The sequence below is a fragment of the Chenopodium album genome, chromosome 16 (genome assembly GCF_948465745.1).
Source record: "Chenopodium album chromosome 16, dcCheAlbu1.1, whole genome shotgun sequence".
NCBI classification, from domain to species: domain Eukaryota; kingdom Viridiplantae; phylum Streptophyta; class Magnoliopsida; order Caryophyllales; family Amaranthaceae; genus Chenopodium; species Chenopodium album.
In genome coordinates this window covers 43,991,319-44,016,504 of record NC_137849.1, presented here as the reverse complement: position 1 = coordinate 44,016,504, position 25,186 = coordinate 43,991,319, and the positions used below count along the sequence as shown (strand labels likewise).

At 33.4% G+C, this 25,186-nt stretch overlaps 3 protein-coding genes across 3 annotated transcripts; all 3 read right to left on the bottom strand.

Annotated features, from left to right (window-relative positions):
* Positions 1-9,392: 9,392 nt before the first annotated feature.
* LOC145585491 (uncharacterized) lies at positions 9,393-16,421 on the bottom strand. The gene is made up of 7 exons (XM_081642193.1): positions 15,872-16,421; positions 12,996-13,138; positions 12,572-12,843; positions 11,926-12,080; positions 11,229-11,491; positions 10,711-10,773; positions 9,393-9,955 (listed from the first exon to the last, which is right to left on the bottom strand). The coding sequence occupies exons 1-7, from the start codon at positions 16,158-16,160 to the stop codon at positions 9,704-9,706; spliced, it is 1,437 nt and encodes a 478-aa protein (XP_081498319.1). The 5' UTR covers positions 16,161-16,421; the 3' UTR covers positions 9,393-9,703.
* Positions 16,422-19,350: 2,929 nt separating this feature from the next.
* On the bottom strand, positions 19,351-20,832 carry LOC145585490 (uncharacterized). Its single transcript, XM_081642192.1, has 4 exons — positions 20,683-20,832; positions 20,297-20,406; positions 20,051-20,181; positions 19,351-19,811 (listed from the first exon to the last, which is right to left on the bottom strand). The coding sequence occupies exons 1-4, from the start codon at positions 20,732-20,734 to the stop codon at positions 19,673-19,675; spliced, it is 432 nt and encodes a 143-aa protein (XP_081498318.1). The 5' UTR covers positions 20,735-20,832; the 3' UTR covers positions 19,351-19,672.
* A 2,378-nt stretch (positions 20,833-23,210) lies between these two features.
* LOC145585489 (putative pectinesterase 11) lies at positions 23,211-25,094 on the bottom strand. Its single transcript, XM_081642191.1, has 4 exons — positions 24,592-25,094; positions 24,283-24,471; positions 23,935-24,170; positions 23,211-23,462 (listed from the first exon to the last, which is right to left on the bottom strand). The coding sequence occupies exons 1-4, from the start codon at positions 24,967-24,969 to the stop codon at positions 23,315-23,317; spliced, it is 951 nt and encodes a 316-aa protein (XP_081498317.1). The 5' UTR covers positions 24,970-25,094; the 3' UTR covers positions 23,211-23,314.
* Positions 25,095-25,186: the final 92 nt, after the last annotated feature.

The window sequence follows — 25,186 nt, the reverse complement described above, 5'->3', positions numbered from 1 at the left end:
TAATGGTTGGGAGCAAGTTTGATAATGGTGATTGAGTAAATGAGTTACATGTGGAGGGTGAGGGTGAATGTAGTCAGAAATTATAGTTGGGAGAGGTGTTAGTTGGAAAAAGCTAACTTGATGAAGCTTTCATGGAGGAATGGAGAAGATGAACGTAGTTTGTGGTGATTGGGGATGAAATTTTATTTTCTTTTTCCCTTTTTTTTTTGGCTAAAATTATGAGTTGGGTTGTAAATATCAATTGGGCTTGTAAGTAGTCATATGGGTTAGAATAAATGGCTTACTTGCCCAAACTATGTTCATGAAATAAGGCTCATATTTAAAATGATAATTTTATAATTAGAGTTTAGGAAATTATGTACAATTTCTTATTAAAAATCCACTTGAAAGTTGTAATATGTTTATAGGAAAAATTAATAATTTAATAATCTAAGCATCTTAAGAAAATATTTTATAAGCGTATAGGAAAATTATTCGTCCATTTTTATAAACGGGATTATAAGATCCGAAATAAGACATACTTATGCTTAATAATTATAATTAATAATAATTAAATTGGTTTAAAAATTAGGGGTATTACACAGGGAGCTACACGTTCTTCAACAAACTCAATCTCATTTTCAGCTCCTCCCTCAGCAATTCTTCCCTAAACAGAACACAATGACCATAATTTGAAGTTAGGCACTTCAAATTGACAACAAAAGCACACATAACACCATCAATCACACATACACAGTAGAAGCAAAACCTCCCCTATTTTACTTCGCAAAACACATACATTAATCAAACCTTTGCTCAAAATATACAACATGCGAACAAAATCCATCAACAACACTAACATATATCATCAAAAAACAACAACACAACAACAAATTATGCGCCAAAAACACAACAAATCAACATCATCAATTTCGTTAACAAAACCCACAAAACCATAAACCCAAACTAGCAAATTAAGATCATCAATCGGCCAAAATATTTGAAATTTATATCAAAATAACAACAAAAACAATGAGTAATGAAGGTTACCTCAAAAAAATGGCTGTACTAAGTGTCGTTTTCTCCAAATTTGCCCAAATGAGTGGTCGTGTTCTTCACCAACCTCGCAGCAAATTTCCAGATTTAGAAACAATAAAGGAGGAATAAAAGAATAAGAAAGGGGAAAAAAATTTGCTGACCTGCGCTTTTGTTATTCGAGTGGGCCCCACATTGAGTTAACCCAAGGTACTCAATTGTTAACCTTGCGTACTCAATTGTTAGGGGAAATTAATTTTTTTGGCCAGAATTTGGTACTCAGTACCTAAACGGTGAAGAAAATAAATTGAGTACCTAAATGGTGAAAAATTGAAGAATTGAGTACCTATTTGTACTCTTAACTCTTTTGTTTGTTAATCAAAATTTTACTATTAACCTTTTTATAAAAGAATCTAGAAGAATTATATTTCATCATACAATCTACCAAAATAAATAATAATAATAATAATAATAATAATAATAATAATAATAATAATAATAATAATAATAATAATAATAATAATAATGGTGATCACACCTCTGCTTGGCTTCGGGCGGTTCCTATTTCGGGGTTGGGTCAGACGATGAACGCCAAGACTTATCGCTGTGTGTTGTCCTATCGGTTGGGTGTTCCATTGTTCTCTATCTCGACGTTGTGCTCTGCTTGTTCGAGGGTTTTTGCTGGAGATATTTTCGGTGATCACGCGGTGTCTTGTGCTGGTATTGTGGGTATTAAACATCGGCATAATGTTGTTCGGGATACCCTTGTTGATGTTTGCTATCGTTCTGGGATTTCAGCGAGAAAAGAGGTTGACATTGGGTTGGCTGGAAGGAACGACGAGGCCCTCAGACCTGCGGATGTGTTACTTTATTCATGGGATCGTGGTCGCGATGTCTGTGTTGATTTGACAGGGTCTTCTCCTTTGACACAGTCAAGGCTACCTGACTTCATTCCTGGGCGGGTTGTGGCTGATGCAGCTCATCGGAAGCGGGTTAAGTATGAAGCTCGATGTCAGGCGATTGGATATGGTTTCATTCCCTTCTCCTTTTCTTCGCTTGGGGAATTAGAGAAAGAGGCTGTTGCGTTACTGAAGCGGATTCAGAGGTTCTCGACGACGCAAGACATTGGGGCTCGTGCTGCAGCTCATATCTTCACTAGGGTAGGATTTGCAATAGCTAGAGGAGTGGGGGCCCAGATTGTATCTCGGCTTCCCACTAATTTATCGTAGGTTGTATGCCTTTTGTTTTTTAGATATAATAATAATAATAATAATAATAATAATAATAATAATAATAATAATAATAATAATAATAATAATAATAATAAATCAATGCTTTTAGAGTTTGGGTTACGTGAAGCCCATCAATCTGCCAATAAAAATGTATGTGCAAAGGGGAATCAAGGAACCGTTAAGTAAGATGCTTTATCACTAATGTTAAGTATGAAGATTGCACATCTTTAATACTGATCTTTGATGACAAGCTTCCCTCCAATTCCCTTCTCTCTCTAAACGCTCTCCCTTCTCTCTAAAAGCAGAGCACTACTTCAAGATTTCCCCTGCCGCCGGCGGTCAGAGCAACGTTAGCTCAATTAAGGTCGTCAGCGAGCAATTCTTGACGGCCTCGAGGCTAATTAGAAGCGGTGCTTTGTTTAGCTAACCCAAACACTCAATTTTCCTTTAGAAAAGTTAGGGTTAGGGTTTGGTTTTCGACTTTTGGGGATTTTATGGTCTTACAATCTCAGACCATTCCCGCTTCAAAGGACTAGTGATTTGGCGATATAACTGCGGATACTCCAGGTGGTATAGGTGCAGCGGCGGCGGCGCATCTATTGGAGGTCTCTCGTTCTTGTGCCAAAATTTTTTCGTCAAAGTGGTTTCTTTTGGTATGGCTTATTTATGTTATGGGGAAGCATGTTTGTTCTCTGTGTAATAGTTTGGTTTTTAATTTCTAATTGCTGTTGGTGTTGTTAGTTGTTATTATTCATAAATTTTTTTATGGATAACTTTGAAGAACTTAGGGGGATTTTGTGTATTGCTCATGTTGAAGAGGATGATATCTCTTCTCATAATTTAGAGCTGCTAGTTGGGAAGTTGGAAAATCCTTTTGGTATTCTGAACTTTGTTAGGGGTTTGAAAGATGAAGGTAACACTTTTTACAAAGTGGGTAATATGGGATTAGCGCTTGCAAAATACTCTCTTGCACTCAAGATCTTATCTTTAGTTATGGTCTATAATGATGAAGATAAGTCAGTTTTTTCGAGCCTTGCTGTGTCTCTTAATCTTAACTTAGGTGCTTGTTATGTCAAAGAGAAAAACTTTGACAAGGTGGGTCAGTTGTGTTCTGCAGTTTTGTGTTATGATATTACTAATGTGAAAGCTTACTTTAGAAGGGCGGTGGCAGCTGTAGAGCTTAATAAACCCGACTTAGCTTTCATGGATCTTGCACAAGCGATTAGGATTGATCCCAATAACAAAGAGTTTCAACAGAAACTCAAGGAGGTGACGTCTTTATTGGGTTGGTCTCCGGATTTTGTTAATGAGGCACTAGCAGTTACAAGAGAGGATGAAGTGTTTAGAGATTACGCTACTTTTGGGAAGGAAGAAGAAAAGAGAAAGTTAGGGAAAAAAGGGAAAAGAAGGGAAGGAGATGGTGGTGGAGATGGTTGTGTTCGTAGGTGTATTGGTGTACAAGATGTCACCAAGAAGAAAAAGGATGTTGCTGGCAAATCTTTGAATTCGAAAGAGGGTAAAGTCAACCCTATCGATCAAGATCAAAGGCCCAACATTATTGATAACAATTCTGATCTGAAGTCAACTTCAGAAACAAAAAACCCAAATCTTACAGGGTCAAGTTATCGGTTTGGTAACCGAAAACGTATTGATTCCTATTTGCATCTTACTCCAACAATGTATGGAGTGATTTCTAAGGGACGAACACTACACTACTATTGCTCCTCCAAGAAGGATTTTATTAGCATCCGAGTATTGGATACTCCAAAGAAGATGAACTGCGTTAAAACTCAAGAAGTTTTAACACCAATGGAGATTAGTCACCCCCCTGTGAAAGGGCATGATAGGTGTGAAACAACTCCAAATTTGGCACAAGAAGAGTTGACCATAGGTATGGTTGATCAAGTGTCATCATGTGAAAGTTCGTCGATGCCTCTTCCGGTTGCTCCAGTCTGCGCCCCATCGAAGTCTACTGCCTGCCTCAACGTATCATCTTCTCAAAATTTGATGATATTGGCTTCCTCCCGTCGTTCTAGAGCTAGAAGGAAGAGTCATTCGCCAAGAAGCTTACCTTCCTCTATTTTTACTAACCCTTTGTTTTGTAGGATGAGTGGTTCAAAAAGAAAAGCGTCCTACCCCACCGAAATCCTTTGGTTTCCGAATAGAAAGTTGTTATATGGTTCTACCCCTAATGTTTTAATGTGTAATTTAGTTAATGTTTAATTTAGGGTTTTGCTGTTGTCAAAAAAAAAAAAAAAAAAAAAAAAGTATGAAGATTGCCAATGCAACAATGTGTTATATAGCTGAAAAGATAAGTTCATATTCAAAGTTTTATAGGGGCCAAATGCAGAATATGAAGATTGCCGAGCTCGGTCACGGGGGCCGGGCCTCCTCCTGTCCTCCAGCCCCCCTGTGGCTCCCGCCCTTGTATGTGAGTGAAATTGTTATTCTACATTAAATGATTTTAAATTGACAGGTAGTGTTAGAATCGAATGTATATCCCACATTGAAGAAAATAAAAAGTTTCATTTACTTTGTCAAGTTAAGGAAATACACCTCTCATTGCATTATAATTTAAGGTTAAACCTCCTTAAACTTATAAAATGGACTCTCATAAGTGGGGGTGGGCCGTGTCACATAAGTATTATAGTCGTGAGGAGTTCAACTACACTATATTTTTGAATATTCAAAAACGCTGAAGATTCAACATTAAAAATAAAGATGATGGATGGTTATGCATTACTAACTAACAACTAGCCTTTTGGCCCGTTTAATGCACGAGTTATAACTTAGGTTATTTTTATATGTATGTATGCTTTTCAATAGTTAAAACTACGAAGTTATTGTTTCATTACTTGAGGTGAATGAAGCGGTGAAAACTTATAAGAAAAAAAGAGTGAAGGTGGAATTGTGGAAGAAGATAGAGGAATTTAGTTAGCTATATATAGATGAATATTGTGGGATATGAAATGACATATTAGTTTAAGTTATACTCTGTATTTTAAGTTTAAGAGATAGAAAAAATATTTTCATTATACTTCATATGTTAATGTAATGTGTACTAATTAATTCAATTTTATTTTATCATGGTGGAAATGAAACACTTCATTTTCTTACTTATATGTGCAAGTTACGGAATGCATAAAGAGTTTAACATTATGTAATACATTTATTTTAATATTAAAAAGGTAGGGGAAGTGACATGTGGCATATGAGTGAGTTGTGAGGACATATGGCATATGATTAAGTTGTAAGGACTGAAAATAGGATAGTATACAAGGGTGCACAATTTGCATGGTGCACTCGATAAATAAAAAAAGGCGGAAATAATATAATTTGATTGAACAAAGAACATATCATGTTTGACAAAGAACATACTTATGTTTGACAAAAAACATATCTATATATGTTTGATAATATGTTCTTTTATTTTTATGTTTTTTAACATATATTGATTAAACATGTTTTTTGAGTTTCAATAATACAAATTATGTTCTTTGAATTTGGCTCATATGTTCTTTGAATTTGGCTCGTATGTTCCTCGAGGTAATGAGTGACGCACATATTGTATTTTTTTTTATATTTATTATCATATATATTTAAAAAAAATTTATCATCGTATGTTCTTTGAGTTTGGTCAGTGTGTTCTTTAGGTATGAACTATATGTTCTTTACATTATAACTTATGTTCTTTTAACATATGTGATTTTGAATTTTAAATTGAAATTAAATCTTGAAATATTTTTAGTTGAGAATAATTTTTGAGAGTGAAAACTATAATTATTATGGAAAGTTGAATTTTTAGAGAGTGAAAAAACTATTTTTGGGAAAATGATATCTTTGGTAAAAAAAAAATTCTATTAATGTGTAATTTTTCATGAAATTTTGATAAAATTTTTATTACGTTCTTTTTGTAATGTCTTAATGTTTTTTGGTAATGCATGTTCTTTGTCAAACACAAACACGTTCTTTGTCAAACACTTATATGTTATTTTTCAAACACCTATATGTTCTTTCCGCCTTTTTTTTTATAACTAGGTGCACCATGTGCATGGTGTACCCTGGTGCACAGATCAAGCATTATGTAAGGACATGTGCCATATGAATGATTGTGGTTTGTATTTTTAAATATTAAGTATAGATATAGATAGATATAAAAATATAGATATAGATATAGATTATCAATAGAGGAAGTTCTGATGTTTAATTGAAAATAAGTATTAAAATATCAACATTTCATATATTGACCTAATTGATTCACCATTAAAAGTAATGATGATTGGTGTTACGCTTTACTAACTAGTAACTACTACAATTATTGACAAATGGAGGAAGTTCTTATTTAATTGAAAAATAAAAATTACACATTGACAATCGAAAAATGAGAAAATTGCTTTTTGACAAAAACAAAGGAAGTAATTTCCCAATATCTTATGTAAAACCATTACTTAGGCTTTGTTTGGTTTGGTTACTTTGTCAATTATTTATCTGATAATTAAGTTTGTTGTGTCTTATTATATTTTAATAATCTCAAATTATTTGAACTGATTTTTTCTTATTTAAATATTGTTCTATTAAATAAGACTAAATAAGAAAGTTGAAGCAAACTAAATTATAGCCGAATATATGTAAAGGATTTTGCTAATGGACGCTTTCGGGACGTTAGATAAACACTTAAAATTTTCTAAAATAGTGTTAATTTGGGGATGCATGACAAAACCACAAGTCGATTGGTGTAATTAATGTTTTACAACTTTTTGTATGTGGCCTGTTGTACCGTGCAGTAGGGATTATTCAGTCAGGGGTTATTCGAGTTGTCAAGGTTACTTGAGTTTCTCGGTTATGGGTTATTCGAGTTGCTAGGGTTACTCAAATTACTTGGTCAGAGGTTACTTGAGTTACTCCTGACCAAGTAGCCCTTCAAATAACCCCTAACCAAGTACCCCGGCCTCGAGTAATCCATGACCGAACCCCTCTAATAACCTCTGATCAAGTAACCCCTTAAGTATGTAACCCTTGACTGAACCCTCAACTAACCCCTGAGGCCTTGACCGAGTAACCCTTAATCGAACTCTTTAAGTAACCTGGCCGAATCATTCGAGTAATCCTTGATCGAACTCCTTAAATAACCCTTAACCGAGTGATTCGAGTAACCCATGACCGAGTAACTCGAGTAACCCCTAATTGAGTAACTCGAGTAACCCCTGACCGAGTAACCCCTGACCGAGTAACCCCTGAAGTAACCCTTGACCGAGTGAATCCCTCGAGTAATCCATGTCTCAACCCCTCAAGTAAGCCCTGACTGAGTAACTCGAGTAATCCTTGACTCGATAACTCGGGCAACCCTTGCCACACGATGTGTCCTCCTGCACCAAAAAAAATTATTGTTAATGTTTATTTTAATTTAATATTTCTACTTTTAGTTATCTTATCAATTACTCTCTCCGTCCCTTATTGATAGTCCTTTATGGCTAATTTTAGTCCCAAAATATTCACCCCATTGCATTTTTCAACAACCATTAATATTAATTTTTTTTACCAAAATTCTCTTCAATTTGCAATAATATTTGTGCAATTTTAACTTTCACATGTAAATTTTGTTTTTCCATGTACTTTTATTACTTTATCTCTCTACTTCTTTGCATACCCAATGTAAATTTACCTTTCCAATGTACTTTATTACTTCTTACTCCCTCCGTCCCCGAAAGAAAGACCCTTTTGGACTGATTTCACGGGTATTAAGAAATTTAAATAAAAAGAAGTAAAAGTATATTGGAAAGATAAATTTACATGAGGTTTGTAAAAAAGTAGAGATAGAAAGTAATAAAAGTGCATGAAAAAACAAAATTTTATATGGGGAAACTAATTTTGCACAAATATTGTTGTAAATTGGAGGGTTTTTTTTTTTTTTTTTTTTTTTTTTTAATGTAAATGGGTCGATCATTTTGGGACTAAAATTAGGCCCAAAAAAGTCGAACTTTTGGAGACGGAAGGAGTATTTAGGTTTATTAATTTCCATAAAAATTGTTCATAAGAGACTATCATTAAGGGACTTTTCCATATGTAAATAGTGCATCAAAAAGTCATAGTGTTGTTTCCGGAGAAGTATTTACTACATAGTAATTACCATAAATGAATACCTACGTACAAGACTATCAATTTGTGATGCAAAAGTAGTTATAGGCATTTATATGACTTAATTTACTACTAGTAATTAATTACAGTATGATACTAGTGTGTGCTCATGATTATGTACGGACATTTTGAGGAAATTATGTACGGACATTTTGAGGAAATTATGTACGGACATTTTTTGAGGAAATTATGATACTAGTGTGTTAAAAAAAAAATTAGTAGTTGAATAAAATTAAAAAAGAACATATTTATTAATAAATACTCATAAAAACCAGTAATATATTAAAAATAAAACATAAAATTTTATGAACATTAATTACACTAATCGACACACAATTTTAACCTGCATTCTCAATTTTTACCATTTTATAACGTCTAAGGAGTTAGCAAGATCCATTTTAATTTATAACACTAGAACGTACCCGTGAATGCACGGGACAGATTATTCCTGTAAGAAAACAAGATTTAAAGTGAAAGGTTAGTAGTTATTTGGCCCTTCTTGGTTTGGAGAAAATGGGAGGAAAAGAAAAAAGGAAAAGAAAAATATGGTTTCCTATGTCTCTTGAAATAAATTCCAAAAAAAAAAAAAAAAAAAAACGGAAAAATAGATGGATGGGAAGTTTTTATTTTGGTAAAAAAAAATGAAATGCATAGAATTTGAATATTTGGGATTTGGAGGATTGTTGTGAAGTGTTGTAAAATTGACTATGCAATTGTATAAAAGATGTGATCATTAATACCCGTATTTGACCCAAGTTAGTTGCAGTTGCTACAATGCTACAATTAGTAATATATACTGGAGACAAAATTGTTGCTTCGAAGTTTCGAACTTTTAAAGTTTTATTTAATTACTCATTAAATTATAAACAATGGAATACTAACTGTTCGATATCATTTTGGTTGACTTACAAATTCACCAAAATAAAGTTCCTACTTCCTAATAATGGTATAGGAGAAGAGTAGTAACAATTTCTTGTTCTTGAAAAAATTAGAAAAATTCTACTCTTTCCCTAAAAAAAATTTAGCAAATCTCACAAATGTATAAAAAGTAAAAGAAAAAAAACACCCACATTCTTTAATATATTTGTAATTTCTGAAGAAGATGCTACAAACATTTTTGCAACAAGAATGACTAATTTCACTGCAAGGATTCAACATATACATACACCTGTGATTTGTGAAATTTCCGCTCCTATTCTCCCTATGTGTTAAAATAGCTTTTCTGCCTAAGAATTGTACAAACTTTTCGAGGAGGTTTGGTCCTCCTTTGAACAGAAAAATGGCCGTCGAATAGGGACCATAAGTCAGTCGAGGTTGGCAAATCAAGCGCTGTTCTTGGCTTTCCTTAATACTTCTTTTAGGACATGTGCTATTCGATCTGCCATATGGTGCTCAAGAAACCTCTCTTTCACCCTTACATAGCCTTTCCATCCCATGGTCAGCCTCCTCTCAACATGTGTTGCTAATTTCACAATGTTCCTCGCCAGAGGGGTGACACCTTCTTTCCCAGCAGGATGCAACAAACCCGTTGTCTCATTCACAACTATTTCCATAGTGCCTCCAGCAGCTGTTCCCTGGTGAACATTTGATTTGATGTCAACCAAACAGATTTAAATCCAAGATGCTAGCAATATACATAGTATTAAATTGCTAATAAAATAAGTATAAACACTTTAAACATTTTACAAAAATTGATTCAATCTGGAAGGCAATTTTAAGATGGTACAATAGTAAGTATTAGCACTGCACATAAATTTGCAACAAGAGAAGTCCAAGTCAGATATCAACAGAGCATAGTTATGGAGTGCTTGATATTTTACCATTACGCAAATACTGATAACTTTGAGCCATAGATGCAAAGTGGGAGTCCACAAAAATCTTGTACACTTAAAGACAGAGGACCCCTTACAGAGTAGCTATTTGCTACAACTCTACAAGATCATGAAGGTAGCAAAGAGCAATTAACAGGAAATTGCAAATTCTTGAACTATAGCAGTTCAGGTCAATCCGTTAGCAATATGACTGACAAAGAAATACAAAATGTAGCTGCAGTCTTAGTTTGCTAGGCAATGATGATGTCATGTTGACAGACACATTTTGACAGTTACACGATTACACCAATTCATGTTATCTAAATCCATCACCACACCATCCTGTACCCCTAGAACTTAAATTGAGGATCATCTTCAGGTATAATATGGCATGATAAATAGAAGTTTACAGCAAGTATCAATACCATATGATACTAGTGGTACCATTCTATACATTCATTCTACCCAAAATTTCACATTACTTACAAAAAATAGACAGCTGAAGAGAATAAGCTTACCAGGACAGGAAGCTGGAAGGCCATAGCCTCAATGGTTATCCTCCCAAAACATTCTCCACGAGCCTATACACAATCATAAAACTTTTATGTTAAGCTCAACCCAAGTTTCAAGTGCACGTTAAACAAGTTACAGTGAGACTAAGAGCACAGCAATGGTAAATAAAGCAATAGTACCCAGCAATGGTAAATTTGGCAAAAACCTAAACCATAATTCCACCAACCATAAGGCAAGGGTTAGACTAGTGTTACAACTGCTGTGTTATGAAGATAATGTATGCAATAGCAATGATTCAATATCACAATCAGAAAGTCTAATCAAATAGACACATGAAGATCTAAGTATTTATGACTCAAAACAAACAAAACTTCTGTTCTTTTTTGGAACAATGTTTTAGTTAAAAGGTCCTTGACTTGAGATACACTAATAAAAACTCTTTCACATTACTTGCAGAACAAAATTAAGCAAAAGCCCCCTTCTCCAATACAAGATAGAAGATGGATATGCCAGCTGCAAGTACCTGTGAGTTTTGGACAAGAACATCAATTGCGGCAAGATACGGAGCTACAGTCAGGGTCTTATTAATGAAGTGAACACGATTCTGAATCTTTTTCTCTGCAACAAAGCTACGGAGCTCTGTTTCAAATTTAGTTTGCGCACTTATATCACTTCCTACTACTACTGCGTGCACAGGAGGCACCTGCAACTTCTTTTCTTTAATAATCTGCAGGCTTTCCTGGAAAGCACGCAGAAATAGATCCTGACCTTTTCCACGAGATACACCTGCAGGCACAGAATGGTCACTGAATTTAAACCACTTTACCTTAAATAAAGTCTCGTTGAACAAAAAGAAGCATACACTCATTTCCTAAATCAAGACAACACCTAAGCACTCTAAAAGAGCTCCTTGCCACAATTTTTACATTTACTTAATGTCTCAACAGTTATTATTATAAAGCTAGTTCATATAGATGATGGAAGAACATGAAATTAAGGGAAAACTAGTCTAAAAATATGATTCAGTTTCAAGGAATGTGATTGGGCTTAGATATTTTTTTTCATTTATTTCTCGGAGAGACAATTATGGACCACCAGTCCACCACATCAAGAAACATCTTTTTCACTTATAATGCCCCCTCACACCCAAAACACACACACACACACACACACACACACACACACACACACACACACAAGCTTCAAAAGCGGAAACATACTATTTATGATAGCAAAGAGCAAATCCTCATTCTGTACGCCAAGGGTTGCTCGGACATGCTCACGTAAAACTCTCTTGGCCACACTATTCTCAGCAACTTCCATAAGGTCCTTGCTGTTTCCAAGGTGCACAACAAATGTGTCTGGCATCTTTATACTGTAGAGTTAACATATTTTCACAGTTAGGTGCAGCTAAAAGCAGATCAAACTCGAACAAATCAAATCAAGAAGTACAATAGAGCAAAGAATTTTGTTGCGAAACTATTTTCCAATGTGTTCAAGCAACCCTACATAAACCGCAGTTTCCACTAAATATGTCAGGATTCAAAGGATCGTCAACAAAAAATCAACCACATTCAGGTCACGATGATCAAGGTTTTGCCAAGAAAATGCCACTGCTTTACTAAGAAAACACCAACCAACATAAAGAGGCAAAAGAACGTGAAGAGAAGAATCTAGTCAAACACAATTCTTCCCATTTTTCTTTATATTTGAACTGATTTCTTCATGAGAATAGATTAAGAGCAAAAACAATGCAAGTGCACATATCACCTACAAAATAGTGTAATGAATTTATTTTTTTTACTACAGTAAAAAAAGTTCCTATGGAAGACAGGGTTGAGTTAATAAGCGAAAAAAGATCAATACCCCAAACGTTCTTTAGTTCTGTTTTTCCAATATTCTGCCGTGGTGTGAGAATCAATCATAGCAGCTGCCACAAATGGTAGGTGCTTCACATACTCCAAAGTGAAATAATGTCCTCGCATTTCATGAATCCACCACAATATCTTTGGAAGAACACGAGAAACATTATCCTTTAGCACAGCGTCCAGCCATTTCCCAGCAACAGCAGTATTTAATACAACTAGATCAGCTTTCAGAGCAATATCAATAGTCTTTTGGCCCTTCGCATGGAGAATCTGGATAATAGAAATTAATTAGTGAAAAGAAAGAATAATAGGTACAGATAGAAGCACTCCATTAAGCAGGTCATGGATAAGTCAGATCACCAGTGAAGTAAATATCTGAGGGCGGGTCAGGGAGGAAAAGGAGAGAGCTAAGGATGTCTCACCTGTACTCCCCTGTCCAGCATTTTACTTTCCAAACTGTATACAACCTCATCTGGTTCAGCTGGTTTTTGATAAGTAATCCACACGACTTCAGCACCAACACCTCTCAACAGAAATGCCAACTCCATCAGCAACAGTGGTCCACCTAAACACAAATGAGTCAGATAGAAAGTTTTAGACTGAAATCAACAGTGAAATTAAAACATGTATGGGGACTAGAGGAGGGGCAGGTTAGAGATTCAGATAGCATTATTTGTTCCATATACCAAAGGAACATAAAAATAACTCATTCCAGTGACTTCAATAGCTTGCAGGCAAACTATAGCGCTGGTAAGTCAAGGCAACCTTTACAGTCTATATTAAATGCTATGGTAATTTGATACAATGGCCGAGTCAGACAGGTAGATAAGTACCTTTGTCCAGTATCAATACTAGAGTGTAGGTAATAAAATTTTAAATGAAGCCAGGAAAACTCTAAACATTGTTATAAAACATGAGAATCAGGCAATTAGTCATTCTATATTATTCATAATCGAGATGTTACAAAGTTGATTATATTCCCAAGGTACTTGATGGAAAGCTAGATGGCATAGATGTACTAGCATGCACCTGTTTGAGCTTAGCTGCTGGAAAATTCAAGATCTGATTTCTATTAAGACTTCCAGCAATGTCAGAGATAGGTCTTTCAAAATGAATAAAACCTATGTCAGGAGAAATCCACATTGGATTTAGTTTCAAAGAAAGTGGAAGCCATCAGACAACTCAAGTATGTCCAAGCAAATTTTCATGCTCCAATCACCAGTGTGAACTCACGCTTAGATATTGATCTCTAATGTATGACTTATGGACTCTCAAACTGCAAAATAATAAATTGTATTGGGTCAAGAATTATATAAATCAAGGTGTATAGTGGAAACCATTAGGCGATCCTTGGGGATATTTTATCAATTTTCCCATTACTTAATAGAAATATATCATATACCCTATAAGCTGAACTTCTGCTCATGTCAAGAAATGTCATCAATAATCTTTTGAGAATCATTAAAGCTTGAAGGAAAAGAAGAAAAGACTATAGTCTGTATATGTCATGAGTGACATGCCCATTAGACAAAGCTATAAAGATTTCTCTCCTCTTCGCATGAACGATTTTCAAATGAACCCGAAGGTCATCTCCATTTATGTAAATCAATGGATGGAAAATATGATTTGCATTTTTGTAATCCTTAAAGACATGTAATAGTAATGACTAAGCTTACAGCATGTGGCCTTGACAGGACATCATACCAAGGTTGTACAAAAAAGACTTCATGATGATTTAGTTTTAGTGTTTCAAAAGTTATGTCTGATTTGCCTAACTCTTTTGGGTTGCTTCCCTTCCTGTCAAATATTGGGGCCTCATGGTCAATAGCTAACACGCAGATACGCCTCTCCCATGCCTGTTTTAGTTCATTTTTCAGTGGCTGCGTCACTATATGGGAAGTCTTGCTCTAATTAGCTCGACCAAGGAGCATGGGAAGTGCAAAACAAGGAAATTCCTTGTAAAAGCCCAAGTGCAATAAGGTGGGCGGACCAGTCTGGGTGTAAGAAAATGCTATTGAAAGATGCTTATAGTATGAGAAACTGTCTGAGAAGAGTATTTCTTTTAGGCCAAAGGTAATTGGTCATCAAAATGCTGTTACGGAAATAATATCATCATTCCCTTTTATTAAACCAAAAAATTCAAACCATAAGCCCACAACTCCATTGCCACCCTTTTTCTTCTCTCTCCTCCTAAAGCCCCCTTTCCCTCCACTGTTGTTTTCCACACTGTAATGGTAATATTAACTAAACCAATTCCATCTTATTACTCTTCACTCTTTATGAACCGCTTTAATAATCCTAGTTAAGAAGATAAAGGATCTGACAAGAGCACACTAACAATCTGTTAAACTGGAAACAAATCCCTAAATTTTAAATACTTAATAGAGGATAACAAAGAAAAGAAGGACAACACTTTAATCCATCAATTGAAATTCGGATGTGGAATCAAAGGGTTCAACAGATTCAACTGTAGCTGAACTGAATACAGAGCCACAATATGCAATAATCGACCAAATCTTTTTGACAAGCCATATTAACACATAAAAATACTGAAGGCGCAACAAGGCGTGTACCTCATTGAAGTGAGACACTTTGGGGGCGTTTGGTGTGAATAATGGAAATGGAGTGGAAAGGAAACAAATAAGAGGGTGGAAAGGAAACATTAAACACTCACATTTTCAATTGTTTGGTTTAATCATGGAAAGGAATCACTTAAACCTATCTCTCTTGTTTGAGGAGAGTAAGGGTAATTGTTACCTCAAGTTTTAGAGAAGTAATAAATGGGTGGTAAGTTGGAAACCATGACCCAAGCCAGCCAACCAAACACTTGGTAACGGTAATTGTTTAATTGAATCCGTTTCTAACCCAAAAAAAAAACTAAACCCAAACATGTTCTTCATTTCCAATCGTAAAATCGTAAATCAATTCATTTATAAAAAGTCATACAACATGTACAAAAGAAATCGAATTTAGCAGAGCTACATTAGGCCATAATCAGCGAAATGTTTTATACTTGTACAACAGTTTTTAAATCCTCATAACTAAAAGAAGCATTTTATTTTTCTTTCCTTTTCCTTGGCAATTATATCTATCCAATATTTTATACATTAAAGACTAATGAATCTAAATTATACCCTTCATTTTTTTTTTTTTTTTGAATAATAATCTTCATTTCTTAATATGTGATCAATAATATCCATCATAAATTCCAACAAATACTTTAAAAAAATCTAGATTTTGCTACAAAACCAACAATGCCATTAAAAAAAATGATAAAATGAGGGAATAATTAGAATACCAGAAAGCGAGAGTTGATGCGAAACCAAGAGAACGAGCTTAGACTTCATAAAGTAAAGCGGGCTCGAACGCGGCGATAACGACGACGACGACGAAGAAGATGAATGAAGGATCTGCTCATCCTTACCTCCATACAACAATCGATCATCACAAGAAGGAGAAAAACTAGCTCGAAAAAGCAATACAATTAGGGTAGAAATCGAAAACAGAGCTAAGATCGTTAACAACCATGTCTTCTTCTTAAGGGATTGCAGATGAAATGATGAAGAAGATGAAATTGGTTTGGCCATTTTGGATGTTAATTGTCGTTTTTCTCTAGTTGAATTTGTTAGCAGTAGAAGTGGGAGGATGAATGATTGATGGGATTGGATTGCGACATTTTCTAGGGTTTATGGTGATTGAAGAAAGGGGAGTGTGATTGATGATGAAATTTGGGGGAATTGGGAGGAGAGAGAAAGTGAGGAAGTAGGAAGTGTTGTCGTTGTTGTTAATCTAAATAATGAGAGTGGGAATGGTGGAGTGGTGATGCTCCAAGTGCCGACACCTGAATATTGGAAACAATTTCCTCGAGACAAGGAGGAGGAAGGTGGGATTTTATTATATTAGGATTTTGAGGTAGAGCCCGTAAAGGACCAAAGGTATTAAAAATTGACTCGATCAATCCGATTTGATTTCTAGGGATACAATAATTTATCATGGGTTCATGACTCAACTTTGAAATAAACCCGACTCGACATCACCAAACTCGATCCAAGTTGGTAGTTATTAGTTCGGTGTTAATTAGGGTTGGGTTTATATTAGACCTAATTTGATAGGGTTATTTCGGATTTTAATTGTGCATTCTGTAAATTATTATGCCCATGCAAATCAATTAATCACATTTTGAATTAGGTCATTTTTAATTAGATTGAGGTGTTTAAGGTCGGGTCAATTTTTGACACCTAGGAGTGACTGCATTAATTTATTTATAAAAGTACTCTAGATCAAAATGATACATTTTTATTGGAACTTTATTTTAATTATTGTTTTTTTTAAGGGGAATAAATGTGCAGTACAAAGTACCCCGATATCATTATGGAAGTTCTATTTGATCAAGAAATCCTTTTAGCTAGCCACTTTGTAAGATAAATCAGAAATTTGATTTATCTTGTATAAAATATGGAAGGTTATGATGCGACTAAATATAAAAAAATCTAATGATGTTAATTATTTTTCATAATTTTATTGTGTTTTTACAATTATTATAATTATTGTTGTAAGTAAACATTTTATAAAAGCAAAACTAGAGTTAGGCCCGGGCGATGCCTCGAGTTACTGCATTATTTCCATGATAAAGATCTTTATTAATATTTTTTTTTATTGAATGACATATAATATGGTAATGGATTAGTGGCTAACACATTGGAGTTTAAACTTGAGGTCGTGGATTCAAAACCTCTAAGAACCCCTTTTGCTATGGGGTATTAATGAAGTAATGAAAGGCAAGGCTTGAGGGGAAAGGTTTTGATGAATATGCGTTCTCATTACAATCTTGAAAACCAACAAATTTACCTCGAAGCCCCAGTTAATCTCTGTGTTTATCACATAATATTTTGGTAAATAAATCAATAATTTTATCCTAAATCATACTTCATTTAAAGTTACTCCATATGAGAAAAAAGGCCACCATGAGAAAGGGAAAGATGAGATAATATTCTTCATGAAGGCATTATTAGAGGTTGACACATTCCAAAATTCCTATCATTGTGGAAGCCATTGATTTAGGTAAAGGTTTTCCAAGACCAACAGGTTGAAATTTGTAATAATATTATTAATAAATACTCATAGGATAATATTGTTATTTTGTCATCACTGATAACTTTTAATTGACAACAATTCGGATATGTTCACTTCAGATTAATTTCAGTTCAGTTCAATTCAGTTCCTAATTTTCTTCTCTCGTAAATTATTCATTTCAGCTCTATTCAGTTCATTTCATTTCAAGTCGAATCAGTTCAGTTCAATTCAGCTCAGTTCAGTAAATGTGAACAGGCCCTTTAAATGAAGCATTTTATTATTATTATTATTATTATTATTATTATTATTATTATTAAATTCTCAAGATTATCTTTCTTTGCAAATTAGATAAATCTAATACATTAGCACTGTTTCATTTTAGTACATCTCAAAATTATTTGAATCATGATTTGATCTAATAAGACCCTAAACGTAGATATAAAATATTTTTACTATGGATGATTTTACGGATTTTTGTTCTTTCCTATCTTGTAAATTGATTAAAACCGATAATCAAATTTCTGAACGATTTGCCAATGTGGTGTTGAAAAATAAAGAAATTACTAGAATAGTGTTCACCTAAAAATATTTCTCAATTTAGTGTCCATGTAGGTTCGGAAATTACGAACCTAACTTTTTTCTAATAAAATCCTGATAAATATGTATATCATCAAATTATTATTATTATTATTATTATTATTATTATTATTATTATTATTATTTTTACACAAAGAGGTTTTTTTCTATTACTTACTCAAATCTTAATCAAGGAGAACATCAGAGATTACAGTATGTAGGATTTCTTCAAGCCAAACTTTCATTTATGCATATAAGATATATCTTTATAAAGTCAAACATCAAATTTTTTATCTTAAATAATGCTTACGATATCTTAATTTTATTTAGCATTGAGCCTCATCATTAATGCTTTTGTATTTTATTAATAGTAAAAATGGATATATGCACTATGGAGTATGAATATGTAGTAATATAAATATTTAAAAATTTTCTAGCATCTGTTGACTTGCGAGTAATCAATAAAGGAGCATAACTGCACAAAGCAACTAGCTTAAGGATGTCCCTAACAATGATATGACCAAAGCTAGACATTTCATGCTTCCCCTACTTCAAATAAGTGAATTGATTACTGCAGTCCGTTTGTAGCATATTTGTTATGGATATAAATTGCCAAAAAAATATATAACATGAAACATCAATGTTTGGAACAATGGTTAATTAAAACCCTTAGAGAATAGTATTGAGACTCCAATGATTTTTTTATTTAGACTTTAAATACAAAGCGATAAAAATTAGGTTTAGAGTTTTCCAATCCTAAGTGAACACTACTTTGAGAAATATTTTAAAGTGAACACTATTTTAGTAATTTCTTTATTTTTTAGCACCAATTTAGCAAATCGTTCCAAATTTCTAAACCAGTAAATCTCACATTTCAATGCAATGTACAATTTCATGATAATATTAAACATTACGGAGTACTCCATAATAAACAAGATTATGGTCCCCAACCCAACATTTGATTTCATACGTTGTCTTGTCATTGATAATGCTTAGATTAATCAAGCATACCATTGCTCAGAGTCAACTAAACGGCATTTTTTTTTTCTCGTAATAGGTGAAATTACCAAATGGCACATACTAACTTCCTCCTTTGGCAAGTAATAAGACATACTCCGATACTCGTACTTGTATATTAATAGAGCTAATTAATAAAATTATAATTTAGACATTTACAGACACATAGTAGACGCTTAAATTACTCTAAACCAAGACACATAACATATCTTTGTTACACACCGGCCACTAATCATACACGTATAGCCATGTATCATAAATTCATAACTATAGTGTGATGACAACATTTTCATGACACCCTTAGTCCTAAGTAGACACAAGATCTAGTACATTGATTAGGATCTAGTAGATTCTCCCACAACTTGGATTATCATACAAAGGACTTGCAACATAAACAACACTTGTATTAAAAACCTCGTGCTTAAAAGTATAATCACACGCTACTGATTCTTGTATCTGGATTTGTTGATCCTAACCTAGCAATATGATACTGTGCGGCATACTTGTTCTTAGGAACTTCTCCTTCTATTACCGGCGGCTCGTTAAGGAATGCCCAATTGCTTCTAGTCCACCTGCACATGTACAATTGCAGTTTGAATTACATTACTTTATATAATTATATTCATTTATGCATATAACTTAGAGGTGATCAACATCAGTACGCCCTAAAAATAGGACGGGTTTGGACAAATCTAAAAAGGTAAAAATACATTTTAGTTTAGAACCCAAATCTGACCTGAAAACCCGCTTTTTTTTTGGGCCCGGCTCAGCCCGAAGTTTGGTCACCTCTAAACTAACAAAATTAACTTACCAGCAATTAAGATGTTCAAGATCGGCATCAGAATCCTTGCCTACAATGATTTTACCACTCTTTTTATCCATCATTGGCAACGAAGTCGATCTTTTAAGCTCATTTGGAGCAGATTCTTCAGTAATTATATCCTGTAATTGTTGCCCATAGTGTAAATAAAATGGATAAAATCTCAAAATCAATGAAACATTAACGACTAATTAAGAAATTTATTAATTAATATCAAAGATTTATCATAATTCATACCTGAACTCTAGGAGAAACAGCTTTAAGATGTTCTTCCTCTGTTTTCTTCTTGAGTTTCCAGTAATCTTCAATCCCCTCTTTGGTTAGTGACTTGTTTCTCATCAATTTTACTAATTATCACCAATAAATTTTAGTTAGTCAAGCTGATTTACATTACACAATACCACGTAAACAAGGATTGTCGCAAATAATATAAGTTTATAACCGTGATAGGCTTAACAAGCACAACTTATTTTAAATGCTTCTCCATAACTTTTAGCAATGGATATCAAGTATTCTAATAATCCGTACACGGGAATAACATTTTATAAAACGATTTCTGAATTGCGTTACATTAAATTTACATGTTACAATTATATACTTCTATGAGACCAAGAATTTCATACCATATTTTTGATCTTGAACCGGGGAATCCCATCCAGACATTAAGGAACCCATGACTTGATATTTTTTGTGCTTCAACTTTTGTTTTTGATTTTGTTTCTTCACTCTTAATTTTTTTGTTGTAATGCACTCTATTTGTAACAAGATTTTTGGATTTTAAAGTTAGATAGATTCAAAGGATAGTGATGTGGTAGGCCCTACCATAATATATGATTCTTATCTACATTGTTATTTTAATGATACATCCTTTGATTTTTAAGGTAATGTTTCTCAAGCTATCTTTATCAACTTTGATTAAAAATGGACAAGATATTTTCAGGAATGTACTAGATAATTTATTAAAAATAGTAAGTTAAAGTTTGCAAAAATTATGGACTTTATTGTACATATGACAATGTTTATCTAAAAAACTATGGATTAAGTGTTAAACCGCTTAAATCTAGATTCATATGTACATTACATATGGCGTATAAGCTGTCAAAACTATGGAATTTATTGCAAGTTGACTCTAATATTTGGATTTTATAGTTCTCTCGATTATCAAACTTAGTTTTGGATGAAATATAGCTGTGTTGATATTTGATAATCTTAAAAATCCAAATTTGATTCTTTGTATAAAATACTTGTACACCAAGACATATATTCAGCATTCACATCATCACATATACGGTTGTATGTTGTGTGTCACGCATAGACGATTTCGCCGCTACAATACATGTCGTATTTTGTACCTTATCAAGTACTCCCTTCGTTTCTAAATACTACTCCGTAGCTTTATTTCTTCATACACGGAGTTTTAGGAGAAATTGGAGAAAGTAATAAAATATGAAGGTAGTGGGATTGGTGGAAATAAAAAATTGTACTCGTATAAAGTAAAAATATTTGAGAGAATTGAAGGAGAGGAAATATATGTTGGGTCCACTAGGTGAGAGAAATTAATTAAATATTGTATAAGCTTTTAAAATATGAAAATGAAGCAAGTATTTAAAAACGGTCGCAAATAAAAAGTGGAGCAAGTATTTAAAAACGGAGGGAGTATTCTGTGAGTACCTTATGATGTACTTCGTATATAAGTATAACAAAGTTTGTATCTATTACACCGTACGTATATAATGATGAATCATCAATCGGTGGTGGTGCAAAAACAAAAATAGTTTTCATCCCACGTAATGCATGAGATTATTATTTTTTTTTCAATTCAACACCCGAGTTACTTCAAGCTTATCATAGCTCTTAAATTACATATGATGTCATAAGTTGTGGATGAATACGGTAATGCATGGTGGACGGACTACGTTGCCAAGTCAAATATTGCTAATATTGCAATTAAATAAAAAAAAAAATGGCTAACTTGACTATATATATACGTACTTGTATTTCGTAAATAAGTAAGCAAGGTTTTATTCTAAATCGAATAATTCTACATATAATCATTAAGGGGGTGTTTGGTATGGGTTTTTGGTAGAGTTGAAAACGGAATTAGTTACTATTTCCCTTACAATGTGTTTGTTTAATGGTTAAAGAAACAAAAACCGTTTCCTGGCTCTAACCGTTTCCATTACTTTGTTTCCAGAGTAAAATAAGGAGAAACAAATAACGTTTCCAGAGCAAAATAAAGGGAAACAACTTTTCTCTCTCCTCTCGTTCAACCCTTCTAGTGAGAATTCTCAAATTCAATCGACAATTTTTCTGATAATTCTCCTAAGAAAATTGTAGTTCTCTTTATTTCACTCCAAAATTTTCAGTTTTCTACCTAAAATCTACAGAATTCTACTGCTTGTTCAATTTCTAGGGTTTATACGATATCAATTTCGCTTTCTGATTTGAATTCTTTACTTTCTTGTTTGATTGAAGTATTCTTTTCTCTTTTATTGATATTCTGCTGAATTTGATGGTATATATATTGCTATTATTGCATGTTTTTGTTGGCTATTTCCGTGTTTTCCCCCAATTTGATGGTATATATTGATTGATATGTGGTTGTATCATTCTGATTTTTATTATTTTCAATTTAATTTAGTTATTATTCGCTAATTTCAGGGCAAATTGGGTGAGGTGACGAAGGAAATGTGAACTCATTTGATAATATTCATTAATTTTTCTGATCAAGGTTTTGAATTATTGATTTCTGTTAAAAAAATTCGTTGTTGATGAATATAAGCTATTTCCCTTTTGTTGGGGATTTTTGGGCTGTTGTACTTATGCTTAAGTTTGAATTAAGCAACCATCAGGTTTTTTGTTTGAATTAGTGGTGTTCTACATTGCATAATGTGTAGCAAAAGTTAGCAAAGACAACAAAAAAAATAAAAGAAAAGATATTTGTTTCCAAGTTATCTATGCCAAATAAGAGGAAACGAATTGGCTGTAATCGTTTACGTTTTCTTAGTAATACCAAACAACTAGTAAGGGTAACACTATATAATACCCTTTCCCTTCCTAATTTATTTCCATTCTGTTACCTTTACTAAGTTGATACCAAACACCCCCTAACTCATAATGTACAACAATACTACAACTAAGGAACAAGTACAAATACAAAAAAGAGGTGACTAAAAAAAAAAACTCACTATCAATAATGTTGGTAATTTTCCAAATTATACATTGCCTAAATAAATTTGAATAAAAAGGTTAAAATTAGGCCCTAACCCAAGTTTTTCCATCCATCAAACTCATAGTCAAATAAGGAGAGGCTTGATGATTAGAAAGACTAAGTGACCACACAACTCGTCTTGTTCTTCTAGCCCCTGGTCCATAGCATTTGTATTCACCGTAGAATGCCGTCCTACATCAACAACCAAATTAAACCAATTATTTACCATTATAATTGTCTTATTATAATTTTTAATTAACCAATGAAAAAGGAAAGACAACCAAAAAATTGACTAGTAATCACATATTTAAATGGGACCCTTTTCGGAGATTTTTTTTCCCTAACCTAATGATTAGTTTTTTAGGCATAAAAATGATTATAAAAAATAAATAAAAGTGATACAATTGTCAATTATGTAATATATTTAATGTCCAAATTAAACTTGATGATTATATTGCGAGTGTTAGCCAATTTGATTGACTGATTGAGACATATATACTTGTATATAGTTAGTTTAAAAAACTTGTTTATTACGGAGTATTCTATTTCAAGATGTTGAATCCACGAAATTCTCATAAGAAAAGAAATTTTTCTGAGAATCTCACATACCATTGAAAAAACACGTGAAATTGACATCCGCTGGTAGAAAAAAATGTAATAATACCTGTGGGTAGATGGTTTGCCCCAATCATCCCATCCTTGAGGTAGAACCGCATTAGACATGTAAGTTTGTGAGAAAACCACTCTAGCATAAGGACCCCAAGGTCTGCCTAATGTACAACTTTTGACACCCGTGATTTTGCATCCCACAAAATAAAATCCTGTTTTTTCTTCTGATGATGATCTTCTTTGGGCTGTTATTGCCCCATTTTCTTGTGAGATTGAATGCAAATGACATTGCTGCACAATTTACATACACTTATTACTTTCGATTTAGCAAAAAAAAATCAAGATACAATTTTCATTTATGTTTGTTAATAAGTAAATTTAGTGAATAATTATGTATAGATACCTTGAAAAGAGAAGCTGCATTTCCAAAGATGAAGTCAGTGCCTCCTTCAATGAAACAATTGTAATAGAAATGTCTCCCACTTTCATCTAGAAGTGTATCTTGGTATGATGTAAATTTACATGCAAAAAACACCGCCTTTTCACTTGTTACCCTCAGTGCTACTGCTTTCTTCGTCGTACCATATGTATTCTGCACAAAATCGATATATTAATTACCAAATTAGTAATGTGACAATTAAATACGCCTATAAACTAAATTTTAATTGCTAAGATTAAACTCTAAATCCGAACCCATATTATAATTATTTACCTGAATAGTGAGGTAACGACCCGTAAAATCACTAGCAAAGACATTAAAAGTAGGAGATTTGAATATATCTCCACCATCATTCCAAGTGATAACCGTAGTATTTGCATTTCTACCACTTAGTGTTATAAAGGGTTTATCTTCAGGTACAACAATCTTCTCCTTGTAAATTCCAGGCTCAACCCTAATAAAAATATGGTGTATATTGTTAGACGGGACCGCGTCGATTGCATCTTGTATCTTCACGTAGCTACCCTTCTTCCCCGATTGATCGACCGTAATAATTTTACTCCATTTCCCTTGAGCATTACAAGTTATCGCCATTTCCAAATAAAACCCGATCACAAACAAGAAAATCAACAAACACCCACGAACTTCCATGGTACTGCGTACAAATAAAATAAAATAAAAGCGTTACAATAAACGTTACACCTAGAAGATTAATATTATATGATGAATTATATGGAATGTATAACAAAATTGGACTTAAAAAGAAGTGATGAACAAAGGAATTGAGATGGGTAGTGTATAAATAGAAGGTGATGGTTAGTTATAAAAATTATAATATAAGGTTTTTATAAAGATTAAATTACAAGAT